We start from the raw sequence: 26,582 nt of genomic DNA on the forward strand, positions 1-26,582 counted from the left end.
GGTAGGGCCGCAACTGGCGCATCAGGCGAACCTGAGCAAATGCCCCCCTGGTCACAGCTGACAAATGATGGTCAAAACTCAGCTGTGGGTCCAGGAGGACTCCCAAGTTGCGGACCCTGTCTGAGGGGTATAAATTTTGTCCCCCCAGCCTGATTGATGGAACATTAGCCAAATTATTGGGAGGAAAACACAACAGCCACTCGGTCTTTTCCGGGTTGAGCACCAGTTTGTTAGCTCTCATCCAGTCTTTAACAGCCTCAAGGCCCCGGTTCATCACTTCCACCGCTTCATTGAGTTGGCACGGGGACTACCTGAACACAATAATGGCATAATAATCATAAGACATAGAATGCAATTATATAATAACACTGACAATATACAGTAGCTGGAGGATGGAAGGACTCACAAATTGGAAGAATGGGTAGTGAAGTTAATGTTGGCAGAGATTGTAAAATTGACTACAGGTAGTCCTCAACTTTCTCCCATGTTCTAAATTAATCTAATTAAATTAAGTCTTTAAGTGACTAGTTTTCACTGCCAGCCAATGGTTTTGAACGTGGGCTATAATTTCTGAACAAATCAGAGAGTGGATTACAATTTAGAACAAAACCAGAATTGAATAAGCCTACATAGGCAGGGCCAGAAGTACTATCAAATTCATCATCATGTATAAGATTATGAGAATCTTATGAGGTTTGAGAATCTTTGATCTAGGCAACAATTAACTGTTTAGCTGCATCTGAAATCTCCAATCTCATCCACTTAGTTCACCCACTGATCCAACAAAGTGCTTACTAAGCCCGGATTATCTTTACTTTCTCACTCACTCACTGACTCTTCATCCCCAACATCCCCTGCCATTCCTGCAGCTGTACCTGCTCACTTTACCCACTAGCCATTCCTTCACTTGCTGATTCCTCAGTCTTCTTCCCCTCTTTTTGTTTCATGGTTTCATTGTAATGCATTGTAGTGCCTTTTTTTGCTCTTTTCTTTACTCTTTAGTCATAACTGTATGAAACCATTAGTCATTAAGTCACAGAATTTGAACATTGTCTCAGAGAGCAATTATTTGTATTTGTTTGACACAGATCATTTTTTTTTACTTAGTGTTCAGAAACTAAATATGACAAATCAAGATTCTGAATTAGAGGCAAGCATGGAAAAAAACCTTTAGACACAAAGATCCATTTCCTAGCTGTCAGTGGTATGTTTGTTAAATGCATAATAGTTAGCTTTCTGTCAAAAATAATCCATCAAATTATGACATTTATCTTACTAAAATAAGATAGAAAAGGCATCTGCAAGTTATTCCATCTCTTGGTATGAAACATTAATGTAATTTAAATCAGTTTCTACAGTCCAATAAATAAATAAATAAATAAAAATAAATAAATAAACAATAATAAATAAAAAAATAAAAAAAATAATAAATAAATAAATAAATACTGTTTTAATGCATTTGATACAGCTACTCGTGAAAATTCTTAACAATAATTTTCTAGTAAAAGAATATTGTCCTTGTATCATCTATGCAGCTAAGCTCCTTACTTCACATTTCATAGACTGCTTTATTTATCATCAGAATAAAGACCATCAAAACTGAATGACGTCTGAAACATGATCCTATCTTCAATTATTCTGTATCAATACAACATGACATAGCACATACATATGGAAGAAGCTGCACATATTGGAAAAGAATCCACTTATACTCAAGTTACAGGAATCACTGAAATAATAATAGGCTTAAGGTGACATAAAAGAACTTACTGAGCAATGCAAGTGTACTCAGCATTACTCCAGTGCTGGAAGAAATACATCACATTCTAAGTCCCTCTGCTAAGCTAAAAATAGCCTAAGCTGCATTTACTGGATAAGAAATTATTCACCAAACTAAATAACCGCAAACTGGGAGTGCACTTACTTTCACTGAAAAAAACTAAAACCCCTGCTAAAACAAAGGGGCAAGTACAGACCTCAGTACTAAAAACAAAAGTTCCTGCAAAGATGTAGCAGGCAAAATGGAACAAATGACAAAAGGATTCATCCTGATGTTGCAACACAAACTCTGTCCCTTATGTACTTGCATTAGATGTCATAACGTAAGGACAAAAGGAGCTAAATTTATGCTGTGTTTTCACAGAATACATTTCATCATATTTATTTATCGATCGATCTAATTTATATAGATGCTCATCTCACAAGCAAGTGACTCTGAGCAGTGTAGATAATTAGGAATGAACATCATTGACTGAAAAGGGTGGATCTGGCTGAATTGGTTGTATTTTGTTTGGGGCTTGGGTTTTTAGTGGGAGTGCTTGGCAACTGACACAACACCCAAACCACAGCCCACTACCATGCAAAAAATAGCCCTACCATACATAAAATGGGTGTTGGAAATTACAGCCAGAATTTTTCAATTTCTAGGAATAGCAATAGCTCACAAACCCACAGCCATACCCTGCCAGGAATTATTCCGAACCAAAGACAAGATACAGAAGGTAAAAGAAACAATGTAATTTAGAAAGTCAACTGTAACAATTGCAACCAATTCTACGTGGGACAAACATCACATCAATTAAAAAACAGAATCCATGAACAGTAGCTGGCAGTGAAACGCCACAATCCCAAATCCCTAATCTCTACCTCCTCTGACATTGCACACCACCAATTCGATTGGAGCAATACAAGAATTATCAGCTACACTATCACACGCCATGCAAATGAGTTTACTGAAGTCTGGCACTCCACAAGCAATTCCATCAACAGACACATCAACCTTCAACCAGCCTACAAACCCCTCAGAATTCAAATCAACAGCCAATCAGCAAAGGCACTGACCCTCAAACAACCCACGTAACCACTTCAACCAGAACTTCACCTCTCAACCACCCTCACCTGATGTGATCTCCCCATCACAAGACCCATTACAAGACCCTCACCTGACATGACCTTCACATCACAAGACCTACTGACCACACAAAGCCTTTATAGCAGAGCATGAACACTGACATCCCCTTAAACTCGGTTGAAGATGTTCTATCAATTTAATTTTTGTTCTATCAATATAATTATATCAAACCAAATGTATTTCTTGTGACTAAACTAGTAAGGTTGGTATCCATTTATTATGAATATATTAGTATTGCTGGCCTCTAACTTCTAATCTATAATAGGAAATCTGAGTTTTAAAAAAACAAGTTATAATTAGGAGTAGCCAAGCAAGTTACAAAGTCTCATGTAAGGAAATGGCAGAATTTAAATGTTTAGAAAAATAGGTTAATAGATTTAAGGAAGAAAGTTATCTCTTCAGCAGCATGTTGTTAAATAATAGTAATATGGATATGCCACTGTCTCAAATAAATACACAAATAATCTTGTTAAAAAATAGTCTGCTGAAGGATACTGTATGCCACTGGATTAGTGTGGGCATTCAGAGTTGTCTGTAACCAATGGAGGATGGTAGAATATCGGACATAAATGTTCTGAGTGTAATAGACAGAACATACACAAATATAAACACAGAGATATTTAGCAATGAGATGTTTTTGATTCTAAAAGCAGCACTGCCTTTCTAGATTTCAGGGTCTAAAGTTAGGTATTTCCATTACTTTGACTAAAAAAAGCTTTACACTGATAATCAAGAATAGCTAATGTATTAAAAGTTGCAATGCATTATTTATCCTTGACTATCAGTCCCAGCCTTTTTTCCTCCAACCTTTTTTCAATCTCTGGCAGGACTGAAAGCTGACATAACATTTCACAAATCTGATGATGTAATAAAACTCATATCTACTGATTTGTAGAACATTTATGAATCAAAATTGAAGGATAACGTTTCATCAGACACCCAAAGTTAATGCTTCTAAAAGAGCCATATGATTGCAAGCTACATATTTTGTGTCTGCATCTTAGTGTTATAAATCATCTTTCCCTAACCTGATATGAATGGCTATGCTCTCTGGGAAAGACAGGAATTCTAGTAAAAAGGCAACAAGTTAGAGACACCGGCATCCCTTTCATCTTGCTTGTCCCCAACTAATTCACTCAAATACGTGGTTGATGAAGTTAGGATTCTAATTTTATCACTTAATAACCTGTTTTCCCCAAAATAAGACCTATCCCTAAAAATAAGACCTATCCCTAAAATAAGCCCTCACATGTTTTTTCTTGCTCCGTTGCGGCCACGAGCAAGCAGAAAAAGTGGGCCAGTGGCCATGCAGACTCTTGCTAACCAGGGCTGCTTGAGCAAGGCGAGGCAGGTGTCGAGGCTTGGGTGGCCTGGGTGCAGTGGTCCTGAGATTAGCTGGTGTGGGGAGCATGAGGCAGCTCCACTCCCTTGTGATGGCAGCACTAGCACACCATGTGGCCCCCCCCCCATGAGCAAGCAGAAGAAGTCGACCTCCTGTACATAGGGGGAAAAATAAGACATCTCCTAAAAATAAGCCCTAGTGCATATTTTGGGTCCCAAAAGAAAATAAAACCCGGTCTTATTTTCCGGGAAACACAGATAGGTAGAAGAAAAAATGGATAGTGAAAAGGAGGCAGAATGGGGGGAAAGCCAAAAAAAAATCTATGTTTCTTCCTACTTCAGGACATTTAAAGCTACAGGCATTTACTGCACAATTAGAGGCAAAAACCAAGCAATTCAGTTTACAAGAAAATTCTTTTTTAAAAAAAAGTTTTTATTATACATTTTCCTTTATTCATTTACTAGATAGCACATTAGATAAGTTGTTTCCTTTACCTCTTTCAAACCTTTCAAGATGCTGTATGCCATTTCAATTTGCCTCTTGTTTTTTTTCCCCCGAGGGCAAAAGTATTTAGGAATATCTTTGGGGCATGTCCCACCTTTTTAATTAGAAGATTTTCAATGTTTAAATGTAAGTGGGAGAGAGAACTCTAGAGTCAAAAAGGAAAGTATAAGCAGGATTTCCAGAGGCACTATATGCTTGTGTAAGATTAACTTTAACTGAAAATTAGTAATTGTCCATACATATTTTATTAACATAATTTAGACATTATTATTTTTTTAGACATTTTATTAAGATTTATAGGCCGCCCTTCTCCCTGAGGGGACTCAGGGCGGCTTACAATCACAGGGAAAGGGGTGCAATACCAAAGACAAACAGTGAGTGAGCAAAATAAAATAATAAAACACAACTTGCATTCAACAGTCAACACTCGGGCGGGTAAATTAAGAACCTATCCCCAGGCCTGCTGGGAGAGCCAGGTCTTAAGGGCCGTGCGGAAGGTATGGATGGTGGTGAGGGTACGAATCTCGACGGGGAGATCGTTCCACAGGGTCGAAGCTGCAACAGAAAAGGCTCTCCTCCGTGTAGTCGCCAGTCGACATTGACTGGCAGATGGAATCCGGAGGAGGCCCAATCTGTGCGATCTAATCGGTCGAAGGGAGGTAATCGGCAGAAGGCGGTCTCTCAAGTACCCAGATCCACTACCATGGAGTGCTTTAAAGGTGGTCATCAATACCCTGAAGCGCACCCGGAGATCGACAGGTAGCCAGTGCAGCTCGCGGAGGATGGGTGTAATGTGGGCGAACCGCGGTGCGCCCACTATCACTCGCGCGGCTGCATTCTGGACTAACTGCAGTCGTCGGATGCACTTCAAGGGCAACCCCATGTAGAGCCCATTGCAGTATTCCAGCCTAGAGATCACAAGGGCTCGAGTGACTGTTGCAAGAGCCTCCCGGTTCAGGTAGGGCCATAACTGACGGACCAGGCGAACCTGGGCAAATGCCCCCCTGGTCACAGCCGACAACTGGTGGTCAAAAGTCAGCTGTGGATCCAGGAGGACTCCTAGATTACGGACCCTATCTGAGGGGTATAAAATTTGACCCCCCAGCCTGAGTGTTGGAATATTGTTGGGAGGGAAACACAACAGCCACTCGGTCTTGTCCGGGTTGAGTACCAGTTTGTTAGCGCTCATCCAGTTCTTAACGGCCTCAAGACCCTGGTTCATCACGTCCACCGCTTCATTGAGTTGGCACGGGGCGGACAGATACAGTTGCGTATCATCCGCGTATTGATGGTATTTTATCCCGTGCCTCCGAATGATCTCGCCCAGCGGTTTCATGTATATGTTAAATAGTAGGGGGGATAAGACCGAACCCTGCGGCACCCCGTATGTTAGGGGCCTCAGGGACGATCTCTGCCCCCCGACCAACACCGACTGCGACCTGTCCGAGAGGTAGGAGGAGAACCACTGCAAAACAGTGCCTCCCACCCCCACCTCCCGCAGTCGTCGCAGAAGGATACCATGGTCGATGGTATCAAAAGCCGCTGAGAGGTCAAGGAGAACCAGGATGGACGCATGGCCTCCATCTCTGGCCCTCCAGAGATCATCGGTCAATGCGACCAAAGCGGTTTCAGTGCTGTAACCAGGTCTGAAGCCGGACTGGAAGGGGTCAAGATAACTAGCTTCCTCCAAGGCCCGTTGAAGCTGGAAGGCCACCACCTTCTCAACAACCTTCCCAATAAAGGGGAGGTTGGAGACAGGACGATAGTTGTTTAAAATGGCTGGATCCAAGGATGGTTTCTTCAGGAGGGGTCTCACTACCGCCATCTTAAGTGCGGCAGGGAAGTGCCCCTCCCGAAGGGAGGCGGTCACGACCGCCTGGATCCAGCCATGTGTCACCTCCCTGTTGTTGGCAACCAGCCAGGAGGGACACGGGTCCAGAATACAGGTGGAGGCACTTACAGCTCGAATGGCCTTGTCCACATCCCCAGAGGCAACATCCTGGAACTCAACCCAGAGATGGTTTGCCAAGTAATCCCCCTGTGTCTCGGCTGGATCTACGGCGGTGGAGTCCAAGTCCGACCGAAACCGAGCAACTTTGTCCGCCAAGAACTGGGCATAGTCCTCAGCCCTACCCTGCAAGGGGTCTCCCACCTCCCTCCTATTGAGGAGGGAGCGGGTCATCTTAAACAGGGCGGCTGGGCGTGACTCGGCGGACACTACCAAGGCGGAGATATGCGTTCTTTTGGCAACTCTTAGTGCCCGGATGTAATCCTTGGTGCAGGTAGTCAGAAGTGCTCGGTTCGCCTCGGACTTATCGGACCTCCACAGGTGCTCTAGGCGTCTCCTCCGGCGCTTCTTCTCCCGGAGCTCCTCGGTGAACCAAGGAGGTCTCCAAGATCCGCTGACCCGGAGGGGCCGTAGTGGCGCAATCCGGTCAAGAGACTCCGATGCCGCCGAATACCAGGCGTCAACCAGAGTCTCCGCTGAACTGTGGGCGAGAGTGTCAGGAATTACCCCAAGCTCCGTCTGGAACCTCAAAGGGTCCATAAGTCGCCTGGGGCTGAACCACCTGGTCGGTTCCTCCTCCCTACGGTGGGGGTTTGGCCTCCGGAAGTCAAGCCTCAGTAGGCAGTGGTCTGACCACGACAGGGGTATGATCTCATTACCCCTCAGACCAAGATCACGCATCCACTGCTCCGAGAGGAATACGAGGTCGAGCATGTGACCCGCTGTATGAGTTGGGCCCCGAATTACCTGGGTCAAGCCCATGGCTGTCATGGAAGCCATGAACTCCTGCGCCCCATCAGAGCGTTCACCGAGCGATGGCAGATTAAAGTCCCCCAGAACTATAAGCCTGGGGAGCTCAACTGCCAGCTCGGCTACTGACTCGAGGAGCGAGGGGAGGGATGCTGCAACGCAGTTGGGAGGCAGGTACGTTTAAATATTAAATGTTAACTGATTAATATAGTAATTACCATATTATTGAAAGATTATCTCCTTCGGCTTCATGCTTTTAAGGTAGGACAGAAAGCACATAAAATCTATTTATTAATAATGCTTTATTATAGCTGCTACTTGCAAATGAAGAATTTACAATTATCTCCCATGATGATTCTTTCATCATTTTTAGCCACTGGTTATTATGCAAGTGTGACTCATTCAAACTTTAACTGAATTGTCAGTTTGATTCAATGAGTAGAGTAACATAAAAATAGGTATGTACTGATAGAAGAGAATAACTGTAGCTCAGGATTGAACTATGGAGTCCTTGGTGCTCTCGGAGCTTGGTTGTTTTCTTACAAACATTTCATTACCAAAGTGTGTGTGTAGAGGGGAGAGAAAGAGGGAGACAGAGAGAGAGAAAGAGAAAGACAGAGACAGAGAGAGACAGAGTCAGACTAGTATATAATAAGACCAAACCCTACTCTCAACTAGCACTGGTGATGTTATCTAGTTTGGTAATGAAACAACTGTAAGAAAACAACTAAGCACAGAAACCACCCATAATAGGTATGTCCCTTTGCAAAATTTAACTGAATCAAGCTGAAGTATCTAATTCAAAACTCACTGAACTGCATTACTTGAAAGACAATTGTCTGAACCAAATGTCCATATCTACCGTATTTATCGGCGTATAACACGCACCGGCGTATAACACGCATCCCCCATTTTAACACAAAAATTTGAGTAAAAATTTTTTTCATTAAAAATAAATGACTTGGAAGCTCGGAACTTAATGTTGGATTAAAATTTATAACATTAGAACATGAATTATAACATTAACTCCTCTTAAAAGGCAAATATGAAATGAAAAAACACCTCTTTGAGCAAAAAGTTATTTCCATTTTCTTCCTTATATAATATTTTCTGTTTCAACATAAAGTGCCTTCCTTCCTTCCCTCCCTCCCATCCCTTTCTTTATGTTTTCTTCATGCTTTCTTTTCTTTTTCCTCTGCTCTTTTTAAATCCCCCCCCCTTCTTCTCCTCCTCTACATTTAGGTTGGATTAGTTTGTACAACGGTCATCAAACTTCTGAAGTAAAAATAAATAAATAAATCATATTTAAGAAGAAGAAGAAAAAGGAAGACGTTTTTAGTTAAGTCAAACGTTTTAATAAAAGTTTCATCTTTTAAGATTTGTCCAACACATCCAATTGTAACCTTAACAGTAAAGAATATCACCCCAGCTGCTAAAGGTTCAACCAGTCTGAGAACCATTGAAAAGACAACAGTGCAAAATCCAAAAGACACAACTTCCTCACCGCCATTGCTTTGGTACCAAATCTTTGAGGAAGGGGCTCCAGAAAGAAGAAGGAGGAGGAGGAGGAGGAGGAGGAGGAGGAGGAGGAGGAGGAGGAGGAGGAGGAGGAGGGAACCAAAGAGAGGCTTTTACCGAGTCTGCGCCCCACAGCCAGGACCGTCCTTGCGCCTCCAGCCGCGTTTCTTCCCCGCAAAGCCCTTCGGGCAACCCGAGAGTTCCGCTTGACGCCAGAAGGGCTTTGCAGGAAGAAACGCCGCGTTTCTTGTGTGTGTGTGTGTGTGTGTGTGTCTGTCTGTCTGTCTGTCTGTCTGTCTCCGCCATCCCCAACCTCTACACCTTGCAGGACTGCTGCGCCTTTGAGAAGCCGGGGTGGGGGGGAGAGGGGGACGGGAACGACGCCTAACCCCCACCCACACAACCCGGTCCCCGGGAATGCCGCTCCCGCCGTTCAGAAACCGAGGGGGAGAAAAGTTCAAAAGCCGCCGGAGCCAGCTGGAAAAGGAGCGACTTTCCCCATTAGCCGGCGCCCTCCGCCAATCCGCAACGGCCTCGCAAATTAAAAACCGAAGGAAGGCGGCGAGCTCAGCCAAGCGCGGCCAGGCAGCCAGCGGCGCGCACCGGCTTCCCCGCGCAGGGAACTTCTCCGGCGGCTGGGGGGAGGCCGTCAAGCGGAACTCTCGGGTTGCCCGAAGGGCTTTGCAGGAAGAAACGCGGCTGGAGGCGCCAGGACGGTCCTGGCTGTGGGGCGCAGACTCGGTAAAAGCTCTCTTTGGTTCCCTCCTCCTCCCCCTCCTTCCACAGTCTGTGTGACGCTGCCGCCAGGCTGAGATCGGCGTATAACACGCAGGCAGGGTTTAAGCTTCCAATTTTAGTTTTAAAACTGCGTGTTATACGCCGATAAATACGGTATTTCCACTGAAGTTGTATCTCTTTATATTCCAGGTTCTGAAAAACTAGAAATATGATTGGGCCCATTGCAAAGATGTTCTAAAATATTTTCACCATCATAATTATTTACAACTGTAAAATTAACAACAATAATAAATTCCTCTCTTTAATCATGTGCAATTCTCAGAGTCTGCCCGGACAAGTCCCTAACGTTTTCTTGGCAAAGTTTTTCAGAAGTGATTTGCCATTGCATCCTTTTTAGGGCTGAGAGAAAATATTGGCGAAGGCCACCCAGCTGGCTTTGTGCCCAAAGCGGGACTAGAACTCACAATCTCTAACTATAATGATATAAACAATTAATTAATTAAATTAAAAAAAATTAGAACAAACTATCAGATGTTTGCCAGTATATAACACTTATTATAACACTTATTGCATATGTTGTTAAGTTGCCTAAAATCAGAAGAGTAGACAGCGCACAGAGTTTGGCAAATAAATAAGCATGTTATGTAACAGTACTTAAGCCACACTGTAGCTTAATGGTATTAATTAGAACAGCCAATGTCATAAAATTAATCTATTCTCTTAAAAATATTTGCCAATACAATGCTACAATATTTCTAATAAGTTTAGGAATAACAGGTTTACAGCAACATGCCTTATATCAGAATAAAGTGGGTAGAAAACTAATTAGTAAATTAATAGAAAAGAACAGCACAGTAGAAAATTATAATAACATAAACTAAAAGACCAAAATTGGGTCTTTCTGTTCATAAGTACAGATTACTTATGAACAAAATGTGAGACCTCAAGTCTCAGCACTTTTCAGGAGAATAATTTATAAAGCTTTTCCACATATTCTAAATTTACAAAACTAACAAACAAAGTGCCTTTTTGAAACACAGGCCCTTATCTGCTTTTTTTATTTTCAAAAAGAAAAATGCAAATTGTGGTTATTGAGAGGTCATAGAGATGATTCTAAAGATTTAGTTCTGAAGAAAAGCTAGAAATTGGAATGTAGTAAGATAGGATATTTCCATGAACAATCATTTACATAAATACTTTGGATTCCACTTGTCTCTTCCTGATTTAAGCCCATGTGATATAAAATCATGCCTTAGCAGTTAAAAGTGCAGGTTTATCAGCATAAACATGAAGAATGTGATTTTAGGCAGGAAATAAACTCACCTCAGACATACAATTAATAAAGGAAGTTGACTTATCAAATTATTAACTCATCTAGTATAGTATGCTTTTCCTTTCTGTCAACTTGTATTGGAATTTCCCATTGCCTATCGGGAGATACTAAGTGTATGTATGTATGTATGTATGTATGTATGTATGTATGCATGCATGCATGCATGTATGTTATTCCTCTAACTGTAGCTCTAAACCAGTCTTTGAAGTATGTTCCAATCATATTTCACATAATTTTGAGAATAACACATGAATCCAAGAGAAATGTGATGATCTACCACTAAAAAGTAAGTAAATAAATAAAAGGTGTAGCATATGCAATCAAATTATTGTTTTTTCTTTGCATACAATTATTTTTCTCTTCTCAATGAAAAAGAATCAAGTTGTTCACATTAATAATATTACACATGCAATACTACATGATTTTTAAAGTAAATTATAGACATGCTAATAAGTCTGAGAGGAGAAATCAAGAAAATGCTTTTTGGCTATAATTTCTGTCTCAGTTGCGGTATACATGAAATTAAAATCCAGTTCAGTTGATGACTACATACATAAAAATGGAACGATATATATCAATCAATAAGAGATTAGACATATACAATGTATTAATTGCATATAGGAGAACTAGATTAGGTTTCTTAGATTAGGTATGCCCCAGAATAGTTGCAGATAACTACTATATGTCATATAAAGATATATTAAAAGTATGTATGCTCACACGTGTATAAAAAAGAAAGAAAGCCCTTCTGCACTGACAAATATAACTCTAACTTTCATGTGTTCTTTAATCTTCTAGTGGCACAAGAAGGCCTTGTAACTAGAAATGCCTTTGCTATATTCAAGAATGCTTTACATTTGTATGTTCACCTGCCCCATCTGTGGGATAGGAGGGGTAAGTAAGCTGTAAAGTTAGTAAGTAAAGTTGTAAAGTTAGTAAGTACTGTAAAGTACTTCTATGGGGTAAGTAAGCAGTAATGCAGAATTTATTTCATTTTGAAGTACAAGCATTGATCAAATAATTGAAGAGCCATTGCTGGAGAATCTATAAGTCTCAACTATATACTTTTCACTAGAATAGTGATTGATTCAATAAAGCCAGAAATAAATGATACTAAGAAAACAAAATAAGCAACAAGATGTCTATCAGTAAATACTTTGTAAAAACATCCCAGATTATTATTAATCCACAATTTATGACCATTTATGATGGGCTCAGAATGCATGCTTTAGGGCCCTTAAAGCATCTCTTGCCATTATAAATGATCACAATGCCCCACTTCATGATCATGTAACCAGCTTCACAGTCTATTTGCACTGACAATCAATTGCCAAATGCTCTGCAATTATGTGATCATAATTTGCCATCTTCTCTGCCAGTTTCCCCAGAAAGTCAATGGGGAAGCCAGTAGGGAGCAGCGGATTCAAGGTTCATTCCTAAGTGCACTGAATGATTTCCCTTTCTTTCCATACAGGAAGGGAAAATCTTCCTATGTGCTGTAAGAATGAGACTCAAATCTGGTGAAATGGTAGCAAATTCCAACTTTCTGAATCTTTCAGAAGGCTAACATTAGCTACCATTTTCCCCTCCCCAATTGTTCATTTTGGAGAAAGGGCCTTCAGAACCATCACAAGAATGGGGTCCTCTTGCAGGATGGAACAGATGGCCTTGGAGGTCAGCAGTTGGAGAACAATGCAAAGTGGACCTGGGTATGGGGAGGACTGGTAAGAACCTGAGACTCCCAGACTTGGTAGATCAGGGAGAGTCCCAGGCCTTCAAATGTGGTGCAACATTCACATTCAATCCCCATGCCACCATGGGAACCCTCTCCCAGGCACTCCACTTGACTGTTATGGTCGCTTAACAACCACGCCTGTGAATGCTGGGGTTGCAATTGTTCAGCAAAGTGGTCATGTGGCACCTCACTTAATAACCATTTTGCTTAACTATTAAGATTTCAGGTGCAACCACAGTTGTAAGTAGTAGAATAACTGTAAACCAAAATAACAGCTAAAAAAGAACAGGCTATGGAAACAATGTTACATATGGCCTGTGTTGGATTTGAATTTCTTTTCTCATGCATAGCATTTTTGAGAATGAGAGATTATGCTTTGGTTCAGAATTTATTTCATATTATAGCTTTAATGTTTACATTTAATTTGAGCAGGTTTCTGATTTTTTGTTACAGGATTTATAAAAATGCAAGCAAACAATTTATTTAGATTAATCGGCCTTTCAGATGTGATTATAAAGATAGTTTACAAAGCTTACATACCTTCATCACAAATTCTATAATTCAATGACAAGAAATTCGTAGCTCATTGCTAGAAATTGCTAGATACAGTATCTAATAGTTCTAGCCAAAAAATTAAATGATAATAGGAGCGTTAGTTCATGAACATTTAGTAGGTAATAATTTTCCTATCCTGACTTAACTGGAAATTTCAAGGATTAAAAACAACTTCCTACACACGGCATGACTTCTTTTGCTATTATGTTATAGATCCATTTATATCTTCACTGCTTTTAAATACTACTGGACCATTCAATAACCAACATTATTTAAGTAATTCCCTTATGGCAATAAAGTTCCATTACAAATGACAGTTTTTAAACTCCATGAAAAGTATACATTGGATGAGATTTTATTGGTTATTTCTGTGATTATCAAATTAGGGAGAAGCAACAGCAGCAAGGAAGAATATGACTCATGAATTATTTTGAATGCATTTTGCACATATATTTTTTTTTACAAATTTCACCAAGATCCTCTGTTTTTAACACCCTTGACTGATGGGTAGTAGACAAGTATACACATGGATAATTGGAGATGAAAATGCTCAGAAAAAAAGGAATAAGAAAGCAAAGGGAAGTTAATGGCCATGCAGATAGATAGAGTATGCAGAAGTAAAATTAATGCACAGTGTGGGAATAATGGCAGAGACCTGCTCCCATATGATGTGCCATAGTGTACACGAAACAATGAAAGCGCATGGGAATGTGGAAAACAGGATGAATGAATCCTAAAAATAACTGGCCACAGGCAAGCTCTGGCCCTAAGTGATAACATTGTATGCTAATGAGCGTAATAAGAATAAAAGGGGGCTTCAGAGTCTGTTCTGAGCTCTCATCTCGAGATATCTTGGCTGAGTGTCTTATTCCTCATGAGAGACCACCACACGTGGTGACCCCGACGTGATCCTGTGCCGACGGATACGTCCCTGCTAACCCTCTGCTTACCGCCTGGAATAGGCTCGGTGTACCCGACAACGTTGCTGGCGACTGACTCTAATTCGTAAGTATGGGGGGGTGGAATGACTGCAGCTCAGAAAGTTCATGTTGAAGAGCTTAGGCAATTAAGCACCCAAGACCAAAAACTACCAAGCCTCTCTCTAAATCAGAGGCTGTAAAATTGCTTGCCTACGTTTGGGCTAACTGTCCATCTTATCCGGAACATGGTTCCTTAAAAGCTGAGACATGGAGGAAAATTGGCGCAGTCCTCCACCAAGTTCCGAGGGCTCCCCCAGATGTTCTTTGTCTGTGGAAAATTGCCTATACATTGGTTCAGACACATGCTGAATCCCCTCTTCAACTGTTGTTGAATCCACCTCCTTATCAAACGTCTGTTATGTTAACAACTCCTGCTCCAGACTTATGGGTTTGCCAACCCATGGCTCCTGAGGGTTTTTCCCAACCCACGTGCTGTCAGACTACTGCTGACAGCCCCTCTGGCCATGCCCAACAGCCAGGAATTATTAGAGGAGCTTATCAAAAAGCAATAAAAGAAGGAGGTTTAGACGCCTCCGATTTGCAGGATACTGAGTTGTTTCCAGTCACATACCAAAATACAGAAGCAGGTATTGTTTTTGACTGGGAACCCGTGCCTCTGGTAATGATTAAAGAATTAAAAACTGCGGTAAAGGATTATGGAATTACCAGTCACTACTCCAGAGGACTTCTTAATTCTCTAGTGGGTGCCTATCAACTGCTACCGCAGGATTGGAAAGATTTGGCTCGGACAGCAATAGCAATAGCAGTTAGACTTATATACCGCTTCATAGGGCTTTCAGCTCTCTCTAAACGGTTTACAGAGTCAGCATATTGCCCCCAACAACAATCCGGGTCCTCATTTTACCCACCTCGGAAGGATGGAAGGCTGAGTCAACCCTGAGCCGGTGAGATTTGAACAGCCGAACTGCAGAACTGCAGTCAGCTGAAGTAGCCTGCAGTGCTGCATTTAACCACTGCACCACCTCGGCTCTTAATGAGAGTGGGTGGGATGTTGCTTAATGGAACCCAGTATGTGGTGTTTGAGTCCGAGTACAAAAGGGAATGCTTAATAGCCCTACTATGTGTCAGACTTTTGTGGATTTTCCATTACAACCTTTCCATAAATCTCATCCTAGCTTTTTGGTTTACCATTATATGGATGACATTTTGGTTGCAGCCCCTGGCCCAAAGGGTACAGTACAACTTGTGCTATCGGAGTTTGTTACATTATTGGCCACGTTTGGTCATCAAGTAGCCCCAGACAAGATTCAGACCCATGAACCTTTTTCCTACTTAGGCCATAAGGTTTTGGCCTCGTACTCATCTCCGGTAATACCCTCCATCAAAATACCCTCGCCTTTGACTTTGGTTGCCTTGCAGTAAATTTTAGGCACCATAAATTTTGTAAGACCCTTTTTGGCTCTTACCACCACACAATTAGCCCCATTATTTATGGCATTAAAGGGACCTTTAGACCCCTCTTCTATTGTAATTCTTACTCCGGCCCAGGAGCAAGTGTTTAATTTAATAAATGAGGCAATGACCACCCATTGGGTGGATCGAGCTCTACCAGACCACCCACTCTCATTGGCAATTTTTGCTACTCCTCTGTTACCCACTGGGGTGCTTATACAATGCCATGACAAAAAAGTTTACGTTGTAGAATGGTTACACCTCCCTCATACCCCACGTAAGTCCATCAGTTCCCAGCCTCATTTAATGGCTCTTTTAATAAATAAGGCTCGCTTTCGAGCTAAATGCCTTATTGGTTTTGATCTTGCTGATTTGTATGTCCTCGTTTCTCTTACTGTTTGGGAACCCCTTTTGGCCACATCTGATGTCTTACAACTTTCCTTGGCCAATTGGTCGGGTTTTGTGTCTTGTCATCTACCTTCTGATCCCCGTTTTCAACTTTTCCTTAACGTTCCCCTTTCTCTGTCTACTTCCTTGGTAACCTCCCCTCTCTCGGATTCGTTGACGCTTTTTGTGGATGGGGGAAAAACATATGGTTCTTGTGTGTGGCAACAGGATGGATCCTGGCACACAAAAACCACCCCACCTCAAACCTCTGCTCAACGTGCTGAACCTGCCGCTACGATTTTGGCTTTTCAGACTTTTCCCCATTTACCCTTTAATTTGATTTTGGATAGCCTTTATGTGTATCGTGGAAAACAGGATGAATGAATCCTAAAAATAACTGGCCACAGGCAAGCTCTGGCCCTAAGTGATAACATTGTATGCTAATGAGTGTAATAAGAATAAAAGGGGGCTTCAGAGTCTGTTCTGAGCTCTCATCCCGAGACATCTTGGCTGAATGTCTTATTCCTCATGAGAGACCACCACACACAGTAAAATTTGCACACAGGGAAGGGGCCTAGACATCCACAGAAAGGGAGCATAGGGTGAGCCATGGTGGCACAGTGGTTATACTGCAGGCTACTTCTGCTGACTGCCGGCTACCTGCAATTTGGTAGTTCAAATATCACAGGCTCAAGGTTGATTCAGCCTTCTATCCTTCCAAGGTGGGTAAAATGAGGATCCAAATTGTTGGGGCAACATGCTGACTCTGTAAACCACTTAGAGGGCTGTAAAGCAGCATATACTTTAAGTCTAAGTACTATTGCTATTGTTATAGGGAACAGATGATGACTCAGATCATGATATAAATTACATAATTTATATGCTTGTGTCAGATATCAAATACAAGTTCTAAGTTACATCCTTAGTGCTATGACATTTTGACATTATGGCTTGTTATGGATATTGCTCGAGGTGAAGAACTGGAAGAACTTTTAAATATAAACAGTAATGCAATTCTATAGGGTTAGATCAGTAAAAAGTTAGCTACATTTAGGTCACATTGAAATTAATGGATTAGTCATGATCAAGTGTTTTACTTTGACCTTAATAGGAACCAGGTAATATTAACTTACTTTCAATACATTTCAGAAAGTCTTTAAAAATGTTATCACAGCATACACACAAAGTACCGGTTTTCTTTTTTATTAAGATCCAAGTTGAAATGTACAGAAGGATGGTCTTTCAGCCTTTATCTAGTCCTGCATATGAAGATCACCTTAATAGAATCCTTGGCTTAAACTGGTCATATATGAAAACAGCAACTTGATAGCACATAATGAATTAATCTGCACTTGTCAGAAAAATAAAAGCTCTTATAGAAATAGCATCCATGGCACCCATTGGTGATAACACACCCAACCTGTTCCTTGGCACTTTGTCTTTTCAATTTGTAAAATATTCCTTTAATTAGTAAAATATGAATGGGAAACTCCATGCAAACTACAAACATGAACTTTATTTCCAAAAATATTTCTGGTTTGAATAGATCCCAGAGGCATTCTTAGAAAATTACGTGACTGATGATTGCAATCCAGACCAGGTCTTATTCTTCAATGGGAATTGTGTGAACTTAATTTCAATGTAAACTTGTTAAGTTGAATTTAAGCTATTTTGCTTTACTTGTATGTAGACTTTCTATAGAGAGTAAGTTTGGTTGTGGTTAAGGCACCATGCTAGAAACTGAAAGATTGTGAGTTCTAGACTTGCCCTAGACATGAAGCCAAGCTGGGACCTTGGGCCAGTCACTCTCTCTCAGCCCTAGGTAAGAAGCAATAGCAAACCATTTCCAAAAAACCTCACCAAGAAAACTGCAGAGCCAGTTCTGGCAGTCACCAGAAGTCAAAACTGACACAGAGGGATAAAAAAAGGACAATCTATAGTTGTAAGAGTGAAGTGCAGATCATTATGTTGTACAACAGATAAAAATAAAATAGCTTCCCTATTAAACTATAGACAATCTAGAAACAAATAATATAAATAGGCTACAGTATTGATACTTATATTTTACTGTGTTTGGGAATTATATATTATCATGGTAACATACATGGCACAGGAACAAATGAATGTCATCACAGGTAAGTTACCAAAAAGCTAACAATAAGAAGCTATTTTCAACTTATTTCCTGAAACCAAATTTCATAAATAAACCCACCATTATGTACAGCAATATTTAACAGTTTATATTAAATCCCACTGAATTCAATGGAATTTTCCCAGAAAGTACATCATCTTAATTTTCAGCATTTAAAGACCACTATTCCAAATCTGAAAATCATGTTTTTTAGAAAATGCAACATATCACTAAGAAATGGGTAAGAAAGAAATGACAGGTTTATTTCTGCTGAAAAATTTTGGGGAAAAATTGTTTGAGAAATATAATTTTTTTTCTGAGAAGACAGAAAGGATAAAGTCTACCTGTGCAAGAAAATTCCTTGACATCTAACACAAACATACCAGAAAGTGGGTACATTCTGGAATATTAGTTTCACCAATACGTGAGGATTAGAAGGAAGAGAGATTCCTTAATTCTTTGCTTAGAGATATACCTTCTTTTTCTGCAAACTTAGAAAATTATGGAGAATGTCCCACTTTTATATACATATTATGGAGAAATGTGCTCGGCAGCTCATATTAAGACAAGGAAGCAGCACTTCTTCTTAGACATGAAGATACAACTGAAACTAAGTTGTTCATATATCAGACAGCATTTCTCATACAGCTACAGAGAAACTGTTCTCTCACATCAATGTTATTTCAAACCAGAGGTTATTTCTTACCCCTTGAAAGGAATGGGTTTTTTTTACTTGCATGAGTTTAGAAATAAAATGAGCACATTATGGACTTCAAATTCCACAATCAGAAAAGAAGTGATCCCCTTATTCCAAGCTGTCATACACCCACACAGGCATACACAAACACAAAACAGTCCTAATAATTATGAATGAATAAATGCATGCATGCATTAATTCAAGCACTATGGAGGAGTTTGAACGGGATGAGACTGCAATCTTTCTCTTCAACCCCAAAGGCAGGCATCATGCCCCATCTCTATAGTGAGTGCACAGGTGTCGAGGAAATTCTTCCTCTTCTGTCTGCCACTTCGTGGTGGGATTTCCCGCAAACTATTAAGAGTGCTTATGGCTAAGGAAGAGTCGCCAGATCTTACTTCAAGAGTAAGAGGAGTAAGTAGGACCCAGAGTACTGTGAGGGTTTTCTTTTTAACTCCCGGCGCCTCTCGCTGCGCAGCCTTTTAACACCAGAAGTCCTTCTTTAGCAAACTACCTAGCTACTGAACGTGGCATGCAGACCGTCCACGAACAAAGTAGTTCCCAGAGACACCCGGTGAGCAGACTTTCGCACGGAACATTGTTCCGCCACCACGAGAACGCAGCCTCCGCTTCCCGTCTCATCCCGCACCTCCGGCACTCCGAGGCGCAGCTCCGCACGGTCACTCCAGCATCCCCTACCGACTGCAACAATGCAACGAGCTCGGGTCGGGAGTGGGCTGCACTAGGCGCCTCCCCGACTCGCCCCGGGAACAGCAGGCAGGCAGCCAGCTATCCGGGCGGACGGGCCGGCCCCGCCGCACGCACAAAGCCTAGGGTCGCACCTACCAGGCGGGCAGCCTCGGCCCAGGTGCGGTCCTTCTTCTTCCTCTTGTCTTTCATGTTTGCATCTCATTGAGATGATTCGAGGGGGGCGGGGGCGGAATGGAACGTGCAGGGACGGGCGGGGGGAAGGAGGGGGAGCCCGAGGGTCCCGCACAGACAATGATACGGTGACGTGGAGTTCTAGAACCCCTGCGGGAGGGGCGTGGGAGCGACAGAGCGGTGGAGGGCTGGGCCGTCTCGGGCTCGCACTCCCGCAGTAGCGGCGGCGGCAGCGACACAGCTGACAGCTTGAGGGATGCTCCGCTACGCAAGTCACAACAATGCACTATGACGTCACATAAGGGAATGGCGACTGCACAAAACATCCCAGCCGAGGCGGCCGCGATCGCGAGCAAACCGCACGAGACGCAGAGAAAAGGCCTGCCGCAGATCTCGCGAGAGCTTGTGAAGACCCTCTATTCAACCCACTCTAGTCTCCCTCCCCGCTGCCCTGTTCGTTCTACAAATAGGGGAAATCGTTAAGTCAAGACTACATGTCCCAACGTGCAATACGCCCAAGCGCTGCGTTTGTGTTTGTTACGAGTACAGTGTGTGTTTTCGTTTTGAAGGTAATCGTTTGTATGCCGGGTCTTGTGGTTTGTGGGAGCTAACAGAAAAGAAGGGGTTTTTTTTTGTCAACAGTACATCCCACCATGGCCGGTTCCAAGTTCCAGGTGGGGCCAGGGCGTCAACAAGTAGTGTCGAATGCTCTTCCGTCGTATTCATCTCCAGCAAGCCCAGAGTAGCCGGGTAAGCCAGGTCTGATCCCCCCCCCACCTGCTCGCCCCCTCGGATTCTTAACTCCCTACGGCACCAAACGCCGAAGGAAGGGGGCGTGTGGAGTGGATCCGCCCTCCACCCACCGCCGCCGTCTGCTGCCGCCTGCTGTGCGTTCTCCCAGATTTCGGTCTCCGTGACCAGGTGCGGAGCTTAGGAACACGGCTGTCGGCAGCAGATGGGTTATACTTCTGTCGTTCCATATACTCATCCAGTTATTAGAAAACTACAGAAGGTCCAACCTCCCTCCCCCCTCCGCTTCAATGAACAGTGACGTAAATAGAGATGGGGATAGGTTATATCTTCCCTTCTCTCCCGGATTCCGGAGACGTTCGCGATATGAATCACTAGATTTTGTCAGTTTTAGAAGATTCCAAAACGTTTTCTCTTTGAATGAGTGGAATCTTCAACGATTTGAGTGTATTTCCTTCCTGCATGTGCCTTTTCCACTCGCTATTCGCTCCTCCTTACCGAGCGATGTAACTTTCATCTATTCCGCAGTTATGTGTCTAGGTCCCGATACATTCTGAAGGTTCGCTGTACCTTTGCAGGCAATAAAGAATCTGGCCGCTATCTCATTTAACAAAGAAAACCTAGATTTTCCCCGTGTTAACTTGGGAACATTTTAGGTTCAAAATACTTTGCCATTTTTAACATCGTTGCGTGGTCTAGTTAGAAAATAAAATAGTATAGAAGCTACTGTCTTGGGCCAGGATCAGAGAAATCCCTGTGTACGTTTATTCTCCTTAGAGATGATTAGGTAAGAATGAGCCAAGCACTTATTCTGTCTTGTCCAATATAAATTTGCTGTTTGGGAATATAGTGGGAAGGCGGGAGGACACATATCCATAAATGATTCTTTGAGCTCTCAAGAGAAAGTAAACTATGAAAGCAATGTAATGATTATTAAAGTAACAGTAGCTATAGCAATGCTATGGAGTTATGTAGATTTTAACAAAAACCATAATAGAAATCCAGAATAATGTTTGGCAATTATGTGACAAATGGATTGGGGCAGTGTTAGTTTGTTAGTTTGATTATTATTTATAGGCCGCCCTTTTCCCTGAGGGGACTCAGGGCGGCTTACAAAATATAGGGAGGGGGGTACAAAACAGTAAACATAAAACGATACATAAGTAAAAATAGTACACAACGTTCATTCATCATTCGGGTGGGGACAGATTACGATCTTTATCCCCAGGTCTGACGGGATAGCCAGGTCTTGAGGGCTGTGCGGAAGGTCTGGACGGTGGTGAGGGTACGAATCTCCACGGGGAGATCGTTCCAAAGTGTGATTTCAGTGGAGTACAACTGTGAAGGCTGGTCTGATTTTTTAAATTTTCTTTGCAGATTCAGTAATGCTCAGTTAAGCACTGAACAATTAATCAATGACACTAAGGCTATAACTGGAATTCTAATAAAAAGGCGATGGTAATTTAGGTAACCTTACGTCTTCCACTTCTAATTTTAGTACACAAAAGTTTTCATCAAAAGGACTTAAAAACTTTAAAACTAATGATTTTATTTATTATTCTACTCTTGGTTGCACATGCTTTGGTCACCTCCCAGATGGGCTATTGTAATGTGCTCTACAGGGGGCTGCCCTTGAAAAGTATTCTGAAGCTCCAGCTGCTACAGAATTCAGTGGCATAGGAAGTTATATGTGCTCCCACGTGTGTGTGCAGCACACATATATATCTCTGCTCTACGAGCTGCATTGGTTGCCAGCTTGCTTCTGAGTCTAATTCAAGGTGTTGGTTCTGACCTTTAAAGCTCTTCATGGCATGATGTTGAGTTATTTAAGATTAAGATAACCTTTATTGTCATTTTTTTATTGTGAGTACACTGGCACACATTAAAAATGAAATTCTGTTGCCTGCTCTCAAAAGAAAGTATATATCTTACCCATATACTTACATAATATACATGCTGTATACATACATATATATCTACACACACACACAGAGACAGAGAGACAGAGAGACCGTTGTCCATTTTGAATACATAGCGCAAAGAGGAAGTTTTGAGGGACTGCCTCTTTCCAATTATTTCTGCCCATCTTGTCAGGTCTGGCATAAGAGGGAGGTTGTGAGTCCCATCTGTTAGAATTGTTAGGACCCAAAAGATGAGGTTTTTCTGCCATGGTACTGCCTGTGGAACATCATCTCCTGAGGTGAGATTTGCTACATCTCTGACCTTCTGGAAGTCCCTTAATATCTGATTTTGTGACCAATCCTGGCAGTTGCAAGGGAATAGTAATTTGATAAGGTAGCTCCGTTGTTTATAATCTAATGCTCTCTCGTAGCCTTTATAATATTTTTTGAAAGTTTCTGAAATAATTATAATTGTTTGTATGCCATCCAGAATAATGATACATGAGATCAATCGATTACGTCAATAAAATAAAAATAAATCAGTAAAAAGTTGACTATTTATGCAACATGGTACCTCTGCTGTAACTCAACTCTGTCCTTCAATTATTTCTTTTTCTATAACTCTTTTATATCTCAACAGTCAATACAAGATTCAATCATGTCTTCTATCTGCTATGGTTCTCTTGTATGGTGACATTTATGACTGTGGACCAGGTCAAGGTCCCTTCATGCTATGAATTTGTAGAAGAGACACAGTTACATTCAGCATTCTTTGTTTAATCAGTGTTCTAATTAATTGGTTAAGCAATCTAGTTAATGAACTAAATATTATGTTATTTTGGAGATAACATAATTACATTATTGATGTCAAGGTTGGTTTAGTAACATACAAGAGATATCAAAGAGCAGATAATAAATTAGAATGTCATTCCTATTGCTACGAAAAAAATATATCCTAGTTTTAAATGTTTGTGGATTTCTTTATATATTCCTATTGTTGCTAACATTGCTGCTTTCTTTTCTTTTTCATAATCCTTTGGGATAATTGTATAATTATTGTACACATAATTATTGTTGTGCAAAATATTTACACGTAGACTAATTTGGAGTATAAATTTTCTGAGGTTTCCAACTGATATTAATCTGAGCTTTAGTTTAAATATAGCAAGAAAGCCATATGAGGTATGAAGGCAAAGAAACTAGTATGTGATAACAAAGGATTTTTTGAATCTGCAGTTCATCCACCTTCATAAACCATTAATTCAGGAATTATATGAAGTGAATTAATATATCAGAACCGAAATGAGAAATATTTGTAGTTATATCTTATCACTACAGCACAACTAATATAGTTAGTGCCTGTATAGAGTAGTTTTTCTTTTAAGTTATTTTTAATTGTTTTCAATATATCTATTTTGCATCTTTTGTATTTTATAATTTAAATCCTCATAGGGTTTATTGTTAATAGGTACTATAAAAGTATTGAACATAACAAATAAATGAAGTATTTTAAAACACTATTACTTCAACGTATTTGTTGATAACCATTTATATCAGCAATAATGATATTTATATATCTTTTATAGCCTACTTTTAATAGGAAACAACGATCTAACATTCATTGCTTCCATTATATAATTATTTTCCTAAGATTTTGAGATTACAAAAAGGTAAGAAGAAAACTGTAAGATATTTTGTAAGAAGGTATACAGAAGGTAATAAAGGTTGGTGAGCTGTAGATTGTATAGGTTAATCACTCAAACAACTGGTCATTAGGTTACATTCACTAATTTAAAAAACTATTAGGCAATAGAGGGAGGTGAAAGAATGTTCAAATCTTCAAAAGTATCACTTTTACAGCTCTGGCTGTGAGTTGTCCTCTCATTTGTATTTTTTCATGGTTTTCAGCAATAATGCCATCATTATTTGTGCTAACTCATAATTATTAAAAACCAGAAGGAAAAAAAATCTGCTTCATGGTTTATACTTTCCCCCAACTGTATTAGCAAAATAGGCACATAGATTTGATAGGCAACATGTACTGATTGAATGATTATACAGATTTACTTCTAGATATACATCCTTCCAAGTATATACCTGGTGTACTATAAGCCAGTGTTTTTCAACCTTGGCCACTTGAAGATGTCTGGACTTCAACTCCCAGAATTCCCCAGCCAGCGAATGCTGGCTGGGGAATTCTGGGAGTTGAAGTCCAGACATCTTCAAGTGGCCAAGGTTGAGAAACACTGCTATAAGCTACTGTAGCCCTTGGCAGAATGCTAGTCAAACAGATTAAGCACATACATATTTATGGCAATTTGAAGATACAGTTTCAACTTGCCCCAAAAATTTTCAATTAGTCATTTGGCCAACTCAACGTATATGTAAATTGCTGATGTAATTTTAGGCATGCTTTACCTGACCCCGATGCATAATAAAATCCACTTGGCACATTTAAAATTCAGAAATGTGGCTTGTTTTCAATATTGAAAATTATTTTTATACTATAACCAATTAGTTACATTGGGGATTCCTCATATTTGAATTAATATTAAAGAGAAGTTGACCTTTACATTTAACTATGTTAATTCAGACTGTTATCTTCAAAGTGCTGTATCTTTCTTCTACTTTATTCCTTCAATATGATTCAGAATGTGACAAGAGAAACTGAAAAAATGTTTCAGAGAAGAAATTTTTATGAAGTTGCACTATTTACATTTCAAAGGCAAACATTCTCTTGATTTAAGGATGTGGAAGTAAGTGCAAGTTAATTTTCTGAAGAAATTATTATATTGAATAGTGTATTGCAGTTCAGAAATAAAAGATACACTATATCCGCTCTTCAAGATTGACAAGATAAAAAAAAAGGCAGGGAAAGGAATGGACTTGTTGTAGGGCACAATAATAAAATTTTGAAAACCTGTCAGTTTTCCCAAACCACCTCTTGCACCAAACAAAATCAACAGGACATTAAATTTATTTCTCATACTTTTTCTCAATGCTGAGTAATGGTTCATTGCTCATTTCTTTTCCCAAACCAGATTTATATTCTTTCACACATAATCACAGAGTAAATTACTTATTAATTATAGCTAAATTATCTTTTCTTTAGCATTATAGTTTTTAAGTTTATCTTTCTAACCAACTATATTTTATTGCTAAAATAAGATGAAATAGTGTACAGATTAAACAGATGTGATTTAAATGCATAGAGCACAATGCCTAGCAAAAATTTTCTCCATTTATTATAATCTCATATAATCTGCCTGGGAAGGAATGGTCATTTGGTCTTCAGTAATTTTTTGTTAACCCTTAAATTGCTCATACAATTTTTCTGCCATACCAAATACATGTCTGTTAATAAATTAACTTTCTTAGGGTTACCTGCTATATCTCCTGCAGATTACTCAGCACTCCTTCCTTTTTACCACTTCCTTGTTGTAAGGTTTATTCCTTCAGGAGTTACCGGTATGTATTAAGTATTGTTCTCTCTCCACCTCCAAATTTAATTTAAAGTTGTCAAATGACAACGTTTGGTATTTTCATCCAATTTTAAGACTGCCAGTCATTGCTTTTGTGTCAGTAACCATTTATTAATTATTTTGGCCCTATATAAAATGATTGAAATAATAGATATTAACATAAAGCATATGTATGTATGTGTATGTGTAATGTGTATGTGTATGTGTATGTATAAGATTCACTTTCTAAAAATAAAAAAGCATAAATCAGCATGTCTGCTTTTCAAATCCAGTTTTTAGACTTTAAAAAAAAACTAATGTCTCTCTCATTCTTAAATATCCCTTAACTCTCAAGGAAAGATATTTATAAAATGTTTGCAACATAAACAAGTATTCTATATACTAGGAAAAACAATCATTGAAAAAAGTATTAGAAATGGGATATTTTTCATGATAGTACAAAATCTGTATTATAATGATACAATATTTATTACTATTTTATTCTGCTTACTGCTCATGTTCATTTATGAATTTTAAGATTATATATCTGAAATACTGATGCATTGCTTAAACCCACCACATATAT

General features: G+C 40.3%; 2 protein-coding genes across 6 annotated transcripts in view; one reads left to right on the plus strand and one right to left on the minus strand.

Annotated features, from left to right (window-relative positions):
• The window catches only part of ASXL3 (ASXL transcriptional regulator 3), a 137,588-nt gene extending 117,677 nt beyond the window's left edge, over positions 1-19,911 (minus strand). For both annotated transcript variants that reach the window (XM_087707108.1, XM_087707107.1), the window contains exon 1: positions 19,849-19,911. In XM_087707108.1, the coding sequence (XP_087563234.1) occupies positions 19,849-19,902 (54 nt within the window). In that variant the 5' untranslated portion in view covers positions 19,903-19,911. The remainder of the gene's footprint in view (positions 1-19,848) is intronic.
• Positions 19,912-20,381: 470 nt separating this feature from the next.
• CCDC178 (coiled-coil domain containing 178) overlaps positions 20,382-26,582 on the plus strand; it is a 148,515-nt gene continuing 142,314 nt past the window's right edge. For 2 of the 4 annotated variants that reach the window (XM_087707112.1, XM_087707113.1), the window contains exon 1: positions 20,484-20,634. The gene's annotated coding sequence lies outside the window, so the exon portion shown is untranslated. Of the gene's footprint in view, positions 20,454-20,483; positions 20,635-24,793; positions 26,004-26,582 lie in introns of those variants that run through there. The other 2 variants (XM_087707114.1, XM_014064642.2) reach the window with 2 other exon arrangements.

This window comes from Thamnophis sirtalis, unplaced genomic scaffold (assembly GCF_051295495.1).
Source record: "Thamnophis sirtalis isolate CommonGarterSnake01/CBP01778 unplaced genomic scaffold, rThaSir2_p1.2 scaffold_2, whole genome shotgun sequence".
Lineage (NCBI taxonomy): Eukaryota > Metazoa > Chordata > Lepidosauria > Squamata > Natricidae > Thamnophis > Thamnophis sirtalis.